The sequence below is a fragment of the Vidua macroura genome, chromosome 8 (assembly GCF_024509145.1).
Source record: "Vidua macroura isolate BioBank_ID:100142 chromosome 8, ASM2450914v1, whole genome shotgun sequence".
In the NCBI taxonomy this organism is placed as follows: domain Eukaryota; kingdom Metazoa; phylum Chordata; class Aves; order Passeriformes; family Viduidae; genus Vidua; species Vidua macroura.
Window position 1 is genome coordinate 5,679,905 of NC_071578.1, and position 18,535 is coordinate 5,698,439.

The following is an 18,535-nucleotide window of genomic DNA, read 5'->3' on the forward strand; positions in this document are numbered from 1 at the left end:
GAGTGAAATACTTGAGAAGAGCCTGATTCTGATGCCTGAGGCACAGCCACTGATCCTGCCTGATCCTGTTCATCCTAGTGGGGACAGAGTTTTTGTCAATGGTTAAAGGATCCTGGACAAAGAACGATGGAGCTGGAAGTGGGAGTTATTATTTCACACTGGCATTTTATTCAGTGGAGGATCTAACTGAGGGGATGTGTCGGGGGTGTTTGCATGACACATGGAAGTATTTTAAGTGTGGGCACAGCCTGTAGGTTCTGCCACTGCCCAAAAGCAGCTCAGATCCCACTCTAAACCCCCACGGCTCAGCTCTACAAGGCTGTCACCAATCTCATGGTTGGCACAAACCAGACTGCTGAACTTCCCTCCTGCTGCCTCTTTGATATGGGCAGCTGTGGAAAGACCTTGGGCTCTTGACTGCAGCATGGAGAATACTTTGAGTTTTGCTCTCATTTCAGCAGGTGCAGGTTTGAAGTCCTAGAAAAAGAAATGGACATTTGCTTTCCTGGTCACCTCTCCCTCAGCTTTGTTCTGCCTGTTGCTAGAAACAGCACAAACACTAGTGAAGGGAAAGAGCTTAAAACAGGGCTCCCTTTCTACCTAAAAAGCCTTTGATGGAACAACAACATAAGTGCAAATCTCAGCTGTGCTGGTCCCAAGACATCACAAACCATCAGCATAGCAAGTAGCATTTTTGAATGCATCAAAATCTTGTCTTTTAGCATTTAATGCGAGACATTACAAACTAATGAAGAGGAGAAATGTATGCAGTGTTGCTGTAAACCAAATATACAGATGTAAAATAATTAAGAATAAACTGTTCCATAAAAATGCATGTCAATAAACCCCCATCTGATAAAGTGATTTATGAAGAATTTTCTAGAATTGCTAAAAAGAATGATTTCTCATTTGAGGCTCTGGAAGTCTTGAGTCACATTTTGTTTCTTTTAAAAAAATGTCTTAAAACACATGGCTTTACAGCTGCTGCTTGGAAAATATACACCTCCAAAGTCTGACTTTCATTTAAATACAAATGTACAAAATGTAAACTGAGACAATAGAGAAATTTACAAAACTTTTCTTTAAAAATAATAAAGACAAAATTCAGTTCTAGTATGATGCTATTTAAATACGTGCAAGTAGTCATGTTCATTGAATTTCTATTGCAATGTTCTAAGGAGACAAATTTGATTCACACAGTCTTGAGTGCCACCTCCAAAAACAGACCTGAGTGGAAATTTCTTCTTAAAATGTGAGGCTCCACTAGAAGGAATGGGTAGAAAATCTCCATTTTGGGAGATCCAGATTTTCTTTTTTTCACTCAACGGTGGAGGCTCTCTCATCCACAGAAGCTCCAGAGATTATAGTGGAAGGATGCAACATGTTGTTTCATAGGACTGAGCTGGAACTAGCTGCTTCCAGTGGAGTTTGAACTTACGTGATTTGAATTTATGTGATGATTTAAACTGGCCTTTGAATTTGGAGAACTCTTTGAATTGTTCTGATGCTGTAGGAAGAGGAAGAAAATGACAATTAGATTTCCATAATATGCCATGGTTTTATTTTTAATCCAGCTTCGTTCATTTTATGGTCCTGGCTGGACTGCAAGACTCTTGCTTGAAGATCTTCAGATGCAAAATATTCTCCATTTTCCTACCTGTAGTCTCTTTAGGTCAGCAGAACCATGACAGTTCTTGAGGAATGCAGCAAAGAAGACTCACTTGAGCTCCAGGTGACAAATCAATTCACTGCAAAATGTCAGCATCTGCTAAATCTGACAAATACAGAGGGTACCTGCCAATGCTCAGGCACAGCTTTAACCCTACAGAAATAGACCAGTCTAAGAATGTTATTGACATTTGCAAGTGGTGCCATGGTGCCTCATGAAAGCTGCACATTATGTTTGATCCAGGTTGCTCTCTTCTTTATTATCTTGGTTTTCTGCCACAACTGCCTCCCTCAAAATGTGCATTTTCCTTTTTTTTTTTTTTTTTTTAACACATAAATCAAGGATTTTCACTAAAAATGTCTTAAAACCATAGGACAGTTTCAAAAGGCATTTCAGCATACCACTGAAAAACAGGTTGGGTAAGAAGTTTTCAACTGCTGGAAACAAAACTCACGAGCAACACTGGAACTGTGACAAAAAAAAAAAAAAAATCACACAAGGTAGATGAAAAACTTGAGATATGGAGGTAAATGTGAGAGCCAGCCCTCTCTAAGATGCACTGCCCTTCTCCTAGCAGAAATATCACCAGAACAGGGCTGTGAAAACAGGCATCTACAGGAGTTTCCTGGTCTTAGTCATAAAAGATCTCACCTGTCGCTTAAATATTCTCTGTAGCAATCCTTTCTTGGGTGGCTCTGGGGGGTAGCTTTTGTTTAGGTCTGGTGAAATAGTACCATTTGGTCCAAATACATTCAGCTCCTTGAAGCACTCTGTTTCTATCATCTAGTGGAATATAGTGTGAGAGAGAGAAAAAAAAAAAGGAATTATTCATCTGCACTAAATAAATTCCAGTAGTGCTAGGTTTTTCAAAGTTAGCAGTGTGTGAGGAGAGTTAACAGTTGGATTCCTGCTGGTGTCTGTAGAGGGCAATTAGAGTGTATGAAAACCAGAGGCTGAGTCTGCTCTGCGTGTTTGCATCAGACTTGTCAGAAGCTGCCCCACAAGACTTTCTGTTCTTTCCTTTAGCATTGTAGAGAACATCAGGCAAAGACAGGCACACTTACAAAACCCCAGTTATTAGCAGCCCTCTGCCCAAGTGGATCTGCTGTTTGATGCAGAGCTGGATTCTGAAATCCACTGCTGGCTGTGGTTTGATACCAAACAGAAACAAAGACCAAGACATGGAAGTGCTGGAGGAGTTCAGGGTCCAGAGTTAACTGCTGCAGCTGGGGCTGACTGCAGACAGTGGCTGAGAGCAGGGTCACCAGTGGAGGATCCTTCCCTTAAGGATTTCCAGCTGAACCACAGAAGGTGCTGAGGGCTGTCGAAACACCTCTGTAGAAATCCAGGAGGAGGAAGCACAGTAGGATCCTTGCCAATTTACACAAATACACAGAGCCAACAGATACAGTCACCTGAACCTGACATCTGTGGTACATTACAGACCTTGAAAGAGGCCATTTGTAACTCATGAAAGCATTAGAGTCTGGCAAGTTATCCAGTAGCTATATATTACTGGAACATAGAGCTCCTCTTAAATTGTCTGTGTTATGGGGTTTATTGCAGTAACTTTGCTATGATACATCCTTACCTCATTTTGCCATGGAATAGACACTGATCCTGTGGAAAACTTGGAATAGAAATCGTCATCTGTTTGGTCCAGGTTAACTCCTTTCACTGTGGAGAACTGCTCAATGTCTAACACATCCTTGCAGTACACTGCTCTGGGCTGTGTCAGCAGAAAAAAAAAGGAGAAATGACAAGAGGAAAAATATTTCTGAGTCGGACCATGTGCTTTCATTCACAGATTCAGTCAAGTGAGAATGTCTAACAAGTGTGTGTCTGCATCCTCCTTCTCCAGACTTGCTCTGCCTGCGTGTTTATCATCAAAGGCAGACTTCACTTTAAGCACATTAAGCTTCCTATTCTGAAGTCCTCAAAGCATCAGTCAAAGTGGGTTTTAGTCATCCATGTACCATCTGGTTAAGAGGTGAGAGGAAAAGGACAGAAAGAGCCAGAAAAGAAAAATGGAACCCTTCAGTAGTCTTTTAATTTAGAGAGGGAACAACAGAAAACCAGAATGTTTACGAGTGGCACACTGGAGAGAGCTCTGAAAAGAGGCCTCAGATAGAAGTGCCCTCCTGCCCAGATAGCTGTGGAGTTTGCAGCTTGGAAGTTTAAAGGAATGTATCCTAATTGCTAAAGAAAACAGAGGAGGTTTGGCATTTTTCCATTGTTTTTATTAATAGCTCAGCTGCTGGAAGCTGCCCAGAATTACCTCTATTAACTCTTTTAACTTGTCTGCATTTCTTCAAAGGAACGGTCAAATGGCTTTGCCTTTTTGAACTACTCAATTTTCTGGGATGACAGAGACAAAACTCTTTGCAGTGATGGAACTTTCAGCTCATACTCCAGCAGTCAGCCCCAGGGAGCAGAAAGAGTCAGCAGTGGCTGCCTGTCACAGGCAGTGTGTGTGCCCAGAGAGTTCCCATCACCAGCACAGCCACCCTTTGGCATGCAGGGATAATTGAGGGGTGGCTTGTGGGACCAGCCTGACCTGCTGAACCCCAGCCTGTGTGGAACCCTACTGTCTGTCTGTGCTACCAGGACTGCCCAGCCAGGGGTCCAACAGTGCAGCACTTTATTTATCTGGATCTGAGCGCTGTGACCAAACCAATCGACCTAACTCCTGACAGAAGTCCTGTTTGCTGAAGGCTGTATCCCTCTGCATTCCTGACAGCTGCAATCCACAACATTTTTGTGGAGATGGAGTAACGTAGAAGAAGATGGGATTCACTTCTGTCATTGGCTATATAGCTTTGGGTGATTCAGCTGACTTCAGTAAAGACTGGAAGATCTATGGATGGAGTGCCAAATAAATTAAATTAGGAACAGCTCTTGAGCTCTCAATAAATAGCCATAAAAATTTATGTGCCTTTGCTTTTGCAAATATGTCTCTAAGAGGTGCCTTCTAGGCCTTATGTGCCACAGTTTTTATGCACTCTGGCGGATCCCAAATTTGAGCCCAGAATTTTATAATTTTCTACATCAGAAAGAAATAGTAGCTCGTCTCTTATTTCTTCCCACTAAAGCAGGTCGTAACACCACGGGCTAATTGGCAGGAATAACTAGGCTGCATAGTAAAATGTAAAGCAAAACCAGAGGAACTAAAGTAAACTTTTGTAGTGTTCAAACCACTTTGGTTTGGTTGAGCCTGCAGCAATGGGAATGGGAGCTGCCAAGATGTTACTTTCTTTAATATGTTAAAATGGCAGTGTTTACTTAGAACCATATGGGGACTTTAAGGATAGAAGCTCCAGCCAGAAAGAGAGCCCTGCAGGAGGGAAATAATCAGATAACTCTGTGCATTGGGCTAGAAACTGATACCACAAAAGCGTGGAAAAGGTTTTGTTGTTGCCAATGCAACGAAGCCTTTCAATATGTATGAGCCTGGTGTGTAAATCTGAGTAAGGACTCAGTGTTGGGTTCTGTGCCCCATGAACACCAAAAAGCTCCAAATGCTCTCTCAGGTCCAAGTCACCTTCTCTGCTTGAGGTGACACTTGATAGCTGAGCCTGGCTCAGACTCTCTGTAGCAAACTACTGTTCTCATGATGATACAGTTCCACAGAGCCCTGGACTTTGTATTTCTGGTTTCACCTCTATAAACCTGCATGCACACATTTGGCTTTCACTGCTGATTGTCCCAAGCGCCACCTGGTTCTGAGCACACTTATTTTCACAGTAATGCCATGGATAAGGGTTCCCAGTGCCTCCAGTGTTGTGCAGGAATGCTGTGGTAAAAGGAGTGGGAATGTATCAAGCCCCACATTACCAGCCTGCATCCACATGCCCACAGAGCCCTCTCTCCTCTTCCTCCCAGCCTCCCCACTGCAGCCCCACCACTTATCACACCTTCCTGGGGTAGCTACCCATGCAGACAGCGATGACAGCCCTGAGAGAGAGAAGTTATTTTAGAAACAAACCTCTTAAAAGAGGCCACTGGTGGTTCTTGCCATCGTACTTACATCAGGCACAAAGGGAGGATCCAGCATTCCTGCTTCTAACCGCTTGAAATTCATGCTCTTGAAAAAGGGGTGTCTCTTCACTTCTGCTGCACCTTCCCCTTGACATCCCAGCCGCTGCTTCACGTCTTTGGTGAGGAGCTGAAACGTGCCAGCAGGAATGGTGAGGGTGTCAGGAAAGCAAGAGCTCCACAAAGATATTTTTATCTCCACTTGTTTTTGAATGTGCCCACAGGGAAGTACAGAGGGGAGTTGCAACTGCTGTTACTTAAAAGCTGAAGTTAAATGGATTAGGACTGCACTGTTCTGCATGCTAGTGAAATCCTCAAAAAATCCCCTGCTGTAAAGTATTTACAGTCAAAATAGAGACCATTTATTTTGCCTGCTTTCAGTGAACACTTTCAAGAGATCTGACATACCCTAGAAACATATAAAGATGTCACTTTCTTATATGTTACTTACATCTAAAGATGTTACATTCATAAGTTCCATGTGCTTTGTGTCAGTTCTTTTGTTTTTGTTTTTTACGTTTGTAAGAATAATTTTCCCTCAGAAGAACAGGTGCTTAGGAGAAACCAAAAATAGCAAACTGTATTTCCCTCACCCATTGCACTACATTTCAGTGCATCACATGGCACATTGGACCAACCCTTTACAGTCATGGACTTATCCCTGCTGAATTCAAGGGGAGTTCCATCCACAGAGCCAATGCCCAGTAATGATCCTCAGTTCTGCCTTGTTTGTTTTCAGAGAAGGGCAGTGCAAGTCCTACCTGTTTTCTGGGTACCCATAATGGAGCAATGCCACCGACTGAACTCAGCATCTTTGGTCTATCAGATAAGCAAGTCCATGAACAGAAACGCTGTGATATTCACAGGGGAGATTCAACAGCCCTTTCCAGTGCAAGAGAGCTGGAGAGGCACCTTGGATAAGGGCATGTCAAAAAAAGACAAGGGGGAATGGCTTTAAACTGAAGGAAGGCAGGTTTAGATGGGATATTAGGAAGAAATTCCTCCCTGTGAGGGTGATGAGGTCCTAGCACAGGTTGCCCAGAGAAGCTGTGGCTGCCCCTGGATCCCTGGAGGCGCCCAGCTCCAGGCTGAGCAGGGCTTGGAGCAACCTGGTCCAGTGGAAGGTGTCCCTGTTAGACTGGACGGTGTCACGGATCCCCCCAACGCAAACCTTCCAGCGGCTCCGCCGGCGATCCTGAGCCGCTCGGGCGGTGCCGCCGGGAGGCAGCAGAGGAAAGGGCAGCGCGGCGGGGCCGGGCGGCGAGCGCTGCCCGGGGCTGCTCCGGGGCACGGCGGATGGGAGGGCTCCCGCCGCTCCGCCGCCGCTGCCCCCGGCTCTGCTGGCCCTCAGCCGGGCCAGAAGCAGCGCTCGGCCCTGCCCGGGTGCGCTGTGCACGGGAATGGCACCGAAAGCATCAGCAAAGCCCACCGGGGCTCGGCAGCAGGCGGGGAAGGGGCTGGGTTGGGCTCTCTGAGCCCGGGCAGGCGCCGGCACCGGGAGCACCCCCGGCAGCACCCCCGGGACCGTCCCAGCTGCGCTGATAGGATGCAAACACCTTTGGGCAGGCTGGGGAGGAGTCCCGTGTTCTCGGGTGCATCCCTATAGCAGCAGGACCGGGAGCCAGGCAAGTTTCCCTCTGGGGCAAAGCTGCCTGGAGATTGTGTGCCCAGCTCAGGGCTTGTGTGCCCAGCTCAGGGCTTGTGTGCCCCAGCACCTTCTGCCTCAGCCACCGAGGCAGCAGCCCAGCTCAGTTACCTCATCTCACCAACGGGGAACTAGGAAAATTGTTTGTTGCTAATGTTATGTTGTGCTCTTTGCTCTGGTGCCTGGCTGGAGCTGGGGTTTCTTGTCCTTATCAGGGGTTTACAGTGTCACAGCTCTTCAGGCTTCTCTGAACACTCTGCTACCACTGGGCATTTCTACCATCTGAGCATTGGTGGTTTTCTTATCTGACTTCCAACAGCCACCTCAGTTCTGCTTCTGTGTTGCTGGGGCCTCATTTCCAGCCTGCGACGGCAAATGGCTTTGGCAATCCGTGTGCCCCATGGGTACAGAGGCCACCCTCCAGCCCGCCCTGAGCAAGCTGCAGCGGCAGCAGCCACGCCAGAAATGGTGGTAAAGGGCTTTGCAGACATAGGAGTTTTCTGCTCAGGTCTTTCTGCCTCAGCAGCAGCAGCAGCAGCAATAGCAGGGACTGAATGGTCGGGGGAACATGTTTAAAGCCACTGGTGCTGGCCACAGTAGCAACGTTCAGCTTCCAAATAGCAACAGCCCTTTCTTCCCCACACTTTCCTCTGCCTCTGATGCTGCCAAGGTGGTTACATCTGGGCTGACAGATCACAAGTGGCTGATCCATAAATGTAAAAAGACTTAAGGAAATATCTGTATGCCTTGCCATTCTCTGAGCAGAGAGATTCACATGATACTGCACCACATCCATCTGGCTCACCACAAAAGATGTGTCTCAGAGCACTTCTCTGGACTTTGCTTTCCTTGCTAGAAGGAAAGAGGGATGCTTTACTTTCAAATAACTGCATTAGACTTTGAGTTCTCATGGTCCTGAGACTAGGATTTTTGTTGCAAGGTTGTTTTTTTTTGTTTGTTTGTTTTGTTTGTTTTGGTTTTTTTTTTTGCTTTTTTGGTTTTTTTTTTTTTTTTTTTATCTTATGTTCTAGCCTATTTGAAGATGATCGCTTTGGAATTTCCAGACAGAATCAGGCATGCTCTATTCTGGTTGGGCAAAGAAATCAAAAGTTATTTTAATCTTTTATTCTCATGTCAATAAGACTTTCCTGACAGTTGGAAAGAAGAATCTGAAAGCAGAAAGACCATTTTTAGCACCCATGGCTCTGATATACTTTTGGAAATGATACCTTGGACCTTTGAGGAACAGCTGAGGAGCAAGTGGTGGTATGAAGGGATAGATTTGGACTTGCTTGGAGATGATACAGGAGACCTCTACAGTCTCTGCTCTCAAGTCAGCTCTGGAGGGATGAAAAGGGGGTTATTTCCCATCTCTGCAGTCTGGATTCTGGACTTAGTGGGGAGACCAAGCTGATCTGTGAATTTGCCCTTGTCAGGCTGTAAGATGTTTGGAGTGTGCGGTCAGAGAAAAGGGTAGCTGAGGACAGAAAAAGGCTGCTTGGGGATTCCTGGGTTCCTCCATGACAAACAAGGGAGTATTCAGTAACTTCAGATGCAAGAAGGAAGTTTCTGGAGCATGAATGCAGTTGGTTGTGGGTGGCTGGCCACTGCTGGCTGAAAGGCACAAAAGGGAACAGGCCACTTGGGAATAGGCTGGGACTGAAAGAACAGAGAAAGGAGAGGATTCTCCTGCAAAAACCTGCTTCAGGGGAGCAGCTGCAGTCTCTTGAGAGTCCCAGGAGAGTCACAATGGAGAAGAATGTTAGAAATAAATGGAATTTGAAAAGCTGTAGATGCAGCCAGCTATAGAGAGGGCAACAGGTGAAACCAGACATTCTTCCTGGCTTCTGTTGTGTATATCAAGACATAGCATGGAATAGAATGTTTTCCAGAAGGGAGAATCCTTCCTTTCACCAAGGAATAATTAGTCTTTCACCATTTCCTGCAGCCCCAGAAGCTTTCTGCAATAGTAAATCCATGCAAGAGCCTGAAATATGCATCCCATTTGGGAATCTGATGTGGAAAAGAGAATGGAGATAACAGAATGTTATAAGTAATCTCTACACTTTTGTTTAATTCGGCTTCAAAGGGTTTATTTTATATGAATAGAGAGCAGAACAAAAGCAACTCCATCAGGCTGATGACAAGCCCTCCTGGGACAGTAGCGGAAGGGACCCCATCAAAGGTAATTTAAATATAATTCTACAGTAGAGCCTGCAGATAATTCACAGTTTCAAATCTGGACATGGCCTGGGCCACCCAATCGTGCATGAAGTCAATGCCAAGCAGCAGAGCTGTGTGTTCTGGTAAAAAAGGCTCCAGTTGACACTGGATATTTAGGGTTTAGTCTTCAGAGTTCATGGACAGAGCGTGACTAGAACAGGACTTTCAAAGAGAGTCTTGAGTAGCAGCAGTAAAGTTCCATCAAGATCTTGATATAAAGAGCTCTCTGATACTTTCATGTCACTCATTTGATGCCCACTGGGTATTCAAACTCTGCAATGTCTGAGACTTTTCCATGAGTTTGTTTTGCTTCCTTTACAAAAAGAAACAACTGTTGTGAGGATGCTAAAAAAAGCCAGAAGTCCCCAAAGCGCTGTTTTATCTTCATGTGATCAGTCAGTTAATCTCCAGATCATACCATGTAATAAATAATTCCAAGTTCTAAGATGTTAGTCCTAAAATTATAGGAGTAAGGAAAACAAAAAATTGCCACTCATGAAAGCAGACAAGAGGAATGCTAAAACCATTTCCATTGACCCAGCTGATCAAGCAGTTTAAGGAGTCACCTAGGTAAAGTTCAGCCCTGACACTGAAGTAAACATATTATTTTCAGCAATTTTTAGAGAACAGAAAAGCAATACTATGGTCAATTACTATATGAGAGCAGAGAGATGAAAGAGCAGTTATCCTTGGGCACTGATAAACTTCAAGGTGTCATAATGCTGATTTCCATGGGATGAAAGCAGAAAGGAGGGATGGCAGCAGGCAGGAGCAGCTGTACGATGACAGAGCTCCCGATGGCAAGTAAGGAACAGGAAAACATTGCTTTTACGGAAAACAGAACTCATTATCTTTCAGTTGGTTGGGGGGGGGCGCTTTGCAAAGGGAATGGAGATCAGAAACATGGAAGAGCTGAGGCTGGAAGCCACATCTGGACATGCTCTAGTCCAATCCCTCTGCTCAAAGCAGAGTTTCCTAGAGCAGGTTATTCCAGAACTTGTCTGATTGGGTTTTGTCTATCTCCAAGTGTGGAGACTACATACATAGCCTCTCTGGGCAACCTGTTCCACTATTTGGCTACCCTCACCATGGAAAAATGCTTCCTAATGTTCAGAGGGAACAGAACTGCTCCTGTGCCTCAGTTGGTTTCCCTTGCTTCCTGTCCTGTTACGGGACACCAAACCAGGAGTTTGTCTTCTTTACACCATCCCATCAGGGACCTCTTGTGTAGGGTAAAATGGGAGCTGCAGGGACAAAAGGCATCAGGGAAGACAAGTCTGTGGGAGATGCAGACAAGCAGGGCACTGACAGAGTGACAGAAGAGCACAGCAATGAGGGCCCATCCAACGCTGCTGACTTGAATGCACTTCAAGTCACATCTTTGGATGCATGACTGCACTTGTCAGGGAAAACACGCATGTACATCAGTGGAGCACGAGGCATAACCACAACAAACATGGAGCATTTCCTAGAAAGACTGGATGTTTTTCACAGAAAAAACACACCAGGAGCAGCTATGTTATATGGGAACTATGGGTTGGGGAGCTTCCCAGAAAGCCAGCTGCCCCTGTTCCTAATTATTTGTTATTCATCTCTGTTTCAGTCCAAAATGAGGTCTGATTTATGGGAAATTACTTACAAAATGAAACATGGAAATATGGGATGTATGATGATTAATGGGAGCTATGATATATGCCTGCAAAAATGCAAAAGGGCACAAACATCCAGGAGGGGAAGGTTGACGTGGGGTGACACCAGAGGGTTTTCCTATGAGTAAATGAGTAAAGACAATGTATTTCCTGGTGGTGATTAGCTCATGAAGTAAGCTCTGAAGAAGAAAAGGCTGGGCAACATAGTGGGAAACATTTCCTCACTCCTGCCCTGAAGAGTCCACTATGGGAAAGCCTTTTGTGTTGGATCTTTGAGAAGGCTCAAGTTTCATTTATGTATTGCAACTTTTTGCTTCATTTTGCAGATATGATGGGTACTTTATGACTCTTTTGTTTCCTTGTTAAGATGCTGATGCAAAGCAACAAAGTTCTGGCTTTCAATATAAAAAGCAAAAAGAAATTGAGAAAATATGTTTGAATAATGGATTTAAAAATAAAAAACATCAATTGATAAAATAAATCACTTTTGGATGGGAAACCACAAACACCATCATACTCAGTATCAGGACTCAGACTCTTCCTGCCTCAAGATACTAATGCTCAGAAAGGGAAAGGTTATTTTTGGATCCATTAATAGTTTGCACAAACCACCTCAATAAACATGCCACATGACTGGACAGGGAAGCAGTAGTGATCAAGTTTTCAGGAATAAATTATATATAGTCCAAGCTTCCCTGAGGCAAGAGAAAGAACTGGATGATCTTCTGAGGCCTGACTCCCTGAAACCAGAGTCTCCATGGCTGGAAGATGAAAATGACCACTACAGTGGTCATGACTGTCTGCTGCCGTGCGAGTGTGGTAGGTCATCTACAGCACTGTCCCATCAATGCTACATTTAATTCTCCTCAGCTTTAAGTTCTCATGGTTATTTTCAAAGTATATGTTCATTTTGTTATGCAAGGGAAATAAAGAGTAACAAGAAGGGCTTCTACAGGTATGTCAGCCAGGAAAGGGGGGTTGGACTATGTCATCTTTAAAGGTCCTTTTCAACCCAAACTGTTCTGATTCTGTGTCGCAAGCAGCAAGGTAAAATTTCTGCCTCACATCTCCATTTCAGATTAACAGCAGGACATGCACAAATTCCCTGCCACTCCAGCAGATGCTGCTCCTCACCTGGTGAGAGCTGAGACGCCACCTGAGGAGAGAAGGCAGCCTGCTGGGGCACATGGGATGGTCTGTGAGAGCCCATGGCTGCCCCAGTCCTCCCATGTCAGCTTCACTGGGGGCTCTGCATCACCAGTTAAGGGCAGTGAGTGGCCTGGAGCATCTATCACGAGTGATGTCAGTTAAATACCACCCCGAGGATTCAGGAATGACTCGGTGCACTGTGAGTTAATGACTTCCAGGCATGACTCTTGGCAGTGCTACCATTATTATTTTGCAAGGAGACTTCAGTGTCTCTTCATGCAGCCAGCCAACCAGAGTGTTGTGGATCTGCTCTTTGCTTTCCTGTTGCACAAGACACTGGTGAAACCTCCCCTACCTATTTGTTGACCTTTCCTCCCCTTCGTTCTCCCTCTACCAGCAAACACAGATAGGTCATTGTCTCCAAAGGAGACCTCACTCCTTAGCAAACAACACCCAGAAAAAGGCCACATCCTTTTCCAAATTACAATTCAGCCTTCTAAAGATGGATGTCAACAAGACATTGATTAATTCAGACGCAGCTTTGAGATTTCTCAGAGGGATTGAGGATTTCCATTGTCAGACATGGCTATTGTGCTATGAAAATGACTCCCAGCTGAAGGAGTGAGAAAACATTTTGAAGAACAGCTCAACAGTATTAAGAAAAGCTGGATACCCTGGCACCCCAGGGCAAAGCTGCTAACAAAGTTAATGAGATGGGCCGGGACAACATTTGAGTGTCACAATAATTTCATTGCATAATCTTTGTCCTGCTTACCCCCAGCTCTCACCAAAGACAATGGAAGCGTGGGGTTTGCAGTTCCTTGCAGGAGACAATCAGACTCTTGCATCATCGAGTCCTTTTTCTTTTTTTCTACAAGGTTATAAAAGACAGAAATGCATTCTTGACTGCAAACTAACATTCAAAGTCTCATGAGAATAGATACTGCTCCCTTGGCCATAAATCTTTGGAGAGGGCTCAGGATGACCATGATGAATCTCATGGAGAAACAAGCCCAAATAAACAGAGTTTGAATGAATAGAGTGCAGTCATCCCATCCACAGATGAGCTTGGTTAGTCCTTGTTTCTGCAGCCCCTCCATGGCACCCTGTAACTGCTCAGACCATGTCAGACACAGCTCGTTAATGAAGCTGCCCCACTGAGCCTCCCAGCCCCTTACCATTTTACAGATGGACTTGGCCTCCTCAGAGAACTTATGGGAGTACACCTCCTCTGTCTCCAGCACTCTTCTGTCCACTTCTTCCCTCTTCACCTTCTCTTTTCTTCCTCGGAATGGTGATTGCCCAGCAATCATTTCATAAATGAGACAGCCTAACCCCCAGTAGTCAGGGCTGAGTGTGTATCTCTGGTTGTTCAACACCTCTGGAGCTGTGGAGGAGAGTGAGATGTCTTGTAGAAATGCTTGGTATTTACACAGGCAGAGCACTTAAATGCCTCGAAGTTTCATTTTGGTGACTGGATACACATGCACAGAGGATGGTGGGTAAAATACAAAAATGCCTCCTGATTGCAGTTGAGGGCATTACAGGAAATGCAGCATGCTACATGCCATGGTGTTCTCTCTACATGCTACATGCCTTGTGCGTGCTGCCTTCTGACTTCTCTATCAACTCAGTCCAATTAAAAAAAAAAAAAAAACACGAAAGAAGTTAGGCCTAAATATTAAGCAGAGACCTAATTTTAAGAGTTCCTCCAAATTTCTCCACTTAGGGAAGAAAGGAAATGAAACACACATCCTGTAAACAGCCGTGACATTTCTTCAAAAGCAAATTCTGTCTCTTTGGTCAATTCATAGCTTTTTTTTTTCCCCTTTAAAGAAACTCCAATCCATTAATTTTGTGTTGCAACCACAGACAATGCTTTTGGGCAGAGAGTCACTGTCTTGCAGGCACCCTCACCTCCATGCAGGGGTACAAACACACATCCTCACGTGCTCACAAGCACAGAGCCTTGGTGTGCACGCAAACTTACACTGAGATAACAAAATTTAGACATGACAACTGATTTGCTTGCTTTCATTAAAGTCTCCATATGGTGAAACAGTGGCTCACATCAGCTAGTTTCTATTCAGTCAAATAAGCATAAGCAATTTTTACTCCAAGAAATATGCCCACCCAGAGAATGCATGAAAATAATTACATTGAGTTTAGAAAACAGATCTAGTTAAATAAGGGAGTGTAGTTTTGGGCTTTTTTTTTTTTTTTTTTTTTTTTTACCAATGTACAAATCTCTACTCATCTTTTGTGCAGCCTCCCCTGCACACAGAGGAAAGCTCAAGATGACCCTGGTCAAGATGACCATAGGTGTGCACTTACCCATTTGATCATAACCATGCAAATACATTGTAACTCCTATACAAAGCAGCAACTAGAAAGAAACCTTTATTTTGGCACATAACCCTCCTAAGATAAATCTACACTAAAATCACTAGAATCCCAGCTGCTGTATCCCCTTTCAATTTGCTTTGCTGATTTAAGGTTATAGACCAGCCTCACTGAGAGCTGTAGAGGTCCAGCCTTTCACCCTCTTCTGATTTTTATTGTCAGGGTTTCTGTGGGAGTTGCTGCATGAAACTGGACCCAGCTGAATGTGAATATTTTTTATTCTTTTTCTTAAGCTTTCTCGGCAGAAATATCTCAAAAACTCAAGTAATCTCAGCAAATTTTTAAAAATATGAACTGTGGAAGACTTACCCATATACCCTACTGTTCCTACTCTTCCACGGATTGATTCACCCTCGGGGATTTTAACAGCTAGACCCAAATCAGATATTCTAATATGGCCTGGAAGGAAAAAAGAAACAAAACAACACAAAGCAGATATAATAACCTGACCCAAATTAGTCCAAAACCCACAACTGTGCTCATTGCTAAACTACTCTTGCAATTTACTGCTCGGACATTTTAAGAAAAGAGTGTTCTGAATCACTGAATTGGAGCAGTTTCATTGATATGGAAAAGAGGAATTATTAAGGGCACTACAACGCAGTGAAATAAATGTTAACAGCAAGGCTGTGGACTGCAGCGGATCGTATTAGGTATTTTAAAACCAGTGAAAAAAAGGCAGAGAGAAGCATGCTGTGGGGAAGTATCTTGAACTGATCACAGAGGATGGATGGGCTGACACAATTCTGTAACTCTGTGGTTGCTGAAGAGGCTACATCTGGTCTGCAAGTCAGCACGAGATTTGATTATCGCTGCCTCCAGCAATGAACGGGTGGGTACCTGGGCTTGCATAAAACCAGGTTTGGCTCAGCAGAGGATGAAAGTACTTTCAAAAATGGAGAGGGAAGCACAGATATAGAAATTAGAACTCCATGTTGCACCAGCCTTGCAACAAGGATGGAAAAACAACAGGGAAAGGCAGAGAGCCCCAGCAATGCCGAGCTCTCGAGAACAGCCCCTGCTGAGGGCACGGCTGCTTCCTTCCATCTGTGCAGCGAGCTCCAGCAGCTCACCCAGCCCACGACAGGAATATTAGTGTATGCTGAGCCTCTTAATCACTTCAGAGCATTATTTGTCTTTGTGCAATACATATCCTGAAACTAACTTAATCTACTTTACTGTGAAAGCATCTCTGTAAACCTCCAAGACTTACCATAATCATCCAGCAGGATATTTTCTGGCTTCAGATCTCTGGAAATGAAAGATAGCAGTTATGGGTATGAAGCTGGTTTTGATAACATAACCATACAACTGTGTGAGGGCTTTAATACTTGTAATAAACCAATTGAGTGTCAACTCAAACAGCAAGGAACTCCTGAAACCAATACAACCTTTTACAACTCACTTCACAGATAGACTGAAACCATATGTCTTTTTCTAAACTGGAGTTACAATTTTTCACTAAGCCAAGCTTTTAGTTCCTAATCTACCCTATAATGGACTCATCCATCTAGTCCTGTAAGCCCTGTAAATGAACCCCTATAGTCCTCTGTGTTGTAAAATCTCTCTAACATTTTCTGTTATAAAATCTTATGTTAAAAAATAAAAAAAAAATGTTTTAAAATACTTTATTTACATGTGAAAATTGAAATAGAAATCTGTTGGGCTCAAATTTTCTATGTCTGGCATCTGAGTCAGACCAAATATGTGAACGTGTGTCCATGCACTTGCACATATATGCAATAATTTTGTTGAGTTTGGAAAATGTGGGGCAGAGCGGGGAATGCTGTGCCCAGACTAAGATTATTCTTACAAGCATTTGTGAAACTCAAGTGCCTGTGTGGTTTGGAGCAATGCCATGAAAATTGGCAAGGTGGTCAATCTAATGTCGAAGATGTGCCTTTTATTGTTCCTGAAAAAAAAGAAAACAAAAAAACCCCAAATCTGGGCAAGTTATAAACTCCTGAAGTAAATAGTATCAGTTTTCACATATTTAGCAGAGCCTTGGCAGATCATTCTTCTGAAAGGTTTGTCTGCACAAAACCTCCTCCACCAGCTGCTGCTTTGAGATTCTTCCCAGCCCAGCCACGCTGTCCTCTCCTTGACCAAGGCTGTTTTCCAAACCTTTCCAAGCCCAGCACAACTCTGCAGCTGCTGCCATTCTTGGGCTGCTGCTGAGGTGGGAGCCAGGCAGGCTCCTTCCCATCCTGCTCATGCAGAGTGGGAATGAAGCCAGCCCAGGAGATGGGACCAGAGGTGTCAGAGGGGGAGATGGACATGCTGGGCAGGGAGTGTCCCAGAAGTGCCCCAGGACTGGGCTGTGCTGGCTCAGGAGCCTGAATGAGGCACCAGCAGCTGGGTGGGGCAGGGAAAACAGCATTGCTTCAATTCACCACATCATGCCCTGGCTTTTATCTAAAGGCAGTGCTTAGCCTGGTGCAAATCCAAGCACTGCTTGGCCTCTTCTTTTTGTAAGGCCTCCTTGCATCTGTGAACCAGCTTGGTTCTGTTAACTTCCCAGCAAGAAGCATTTCTGTGCAAAGAGCAAAGAGAGGGCGTGTACAAGAGAAAGCCTTGCACCAGGGCACAGGGCAGAGCACAGAGCCTGTGCAGGAGCCCACCCCACCACTCAAACTGTACCACTCCAGTATCATGAAGTTTCCTGTGTATGGAGAGGGGTACTTTATAGTTTTTACAATGCCAAAGCTGGAATTTTGAAACTTGCCTTGTTTTTATTTATGATTTCAAGCAAGAACACAGAGAGCTGTGAGTAATCTCCTTGCTTGCTTCAGACCTTCCTGACCTCCAAGATAAACCTCACCCAGTGCCCAGTGGTACCAAGCCTGCTTTTCAAACAAACAATGCTGAAATATGTGAAGGGCAGCTGAATACTGAGGAGAAGCTGTGATTTTGTTTAACATACCACTGTGGATTTCCCTGCCAATCAGCAGAAGGTTTCCAATGCTGGAGCAGCACAGTCAAGGGCATTGTCTATTTATTTTTGAAAATAGGTTCTGAATCCTGTAAGAATCATTCCCTTGAAGAACTCAGCCTTCATCACTTACTTCATCTTCTGCTCAGCAGATATTAGTCCCACTTAAAACTGTAACTGGTGGCCAAGCTTAAGAATTTTATGTGCAACTTGGGAAATGTTGTGTTTGAATGAGAAAATGGGAGACTCCACAAGGACTCTTAGAACACCAGTTCAGTTCTTAGGGTCAGGGCAATTAGAAGAAGCCTTCCTCCCCTCCCAGACATCAGTTGTCATTCCTGTTTTCAGATTTCTGGTTCCTCAAGATCAAGGCTGGCTTACTTTGCATGGCCAGCACTTCAAAGGGTTCATGACTGAAATGTCCAGAGGGAATAAAAATCCCTGGTGGACACACTGACACATAAAGCTACTTCCCAAAGGCTCAGCCTTGCCCAAACATACTGGAACATAAACTGCTGGCACTGTGCCCATGCTCAAAAGGCAATTGTTTGGCTGTGCAGGACAGTCTAAACAACTCAATTAATCACTTTGGACAAGACTTTACCATGTATTTGTGCAATGCCTGGCACAATGTGAATTTCATGCTCACTGCAGCTTCCAGGCATGGCTATAGTATAAATTTTAAAAAATCACATACTTAAAAAAAAATGTATATAAAACAAAAAATGTTTTATATAAAAAAAAGTTGTATATATATATATATAAATTTAAATACATAATATAAATTATGAAATAGAAATGAATTTTATATATATATATATATAATTTGA

General features: G+C 44.1%; 1 protein-coding gene across 2 annotated transcripts in view; it reads right to left on the bottom strand.

The window, feature by feature from the left end:
* Positions 1 to 724: 724 nt before the first annotated feature.
* GRK5 (G protein-coupled receptor kinase 5) overlaps positions 725 to 18,535 on the bottom strand; it is a 148,350-nt gene continuing 130,539 nt past the window's right edge. For both annotated transcript variants that reach the window (XM_053984210.1, XM_053984211.1), the window contains 7 exons: positions 15,987 to 16,024; positions 15,083 to 15,172; positions 13,549 to 13,757; positions 5,697 to 5,834; positions 3,261 to 3,398; positions 2,321 to 2,452; positions 725 to 1,507 (listed from right to left, as the gene is read on the bottom strand). In XM_053984210.1, coding sequence (XP_053840185.1) covers positions 1,409 to 1,507; positions 2,321 to 2,452; positions 3,261 to 3,398; positions 5,697 to 5,834; positions 13,549 to 13,757; positions 15,083 to 15,172; positions 15,987 to 16,024 — 844 coding nt within the window. In that variant the 3' untranslated portion in view covers positions 725 to 1,408. The remainder of the gene's footprint in view (positions 1,508 to 2,320; positions 2,453 to 3,260; positions 3,399 to 5,696; positions 5,835 to 13,548; positions 13,758 to 15,082; positions 15,173 to 15,986; positions 16,025 to 18,535) is intronic.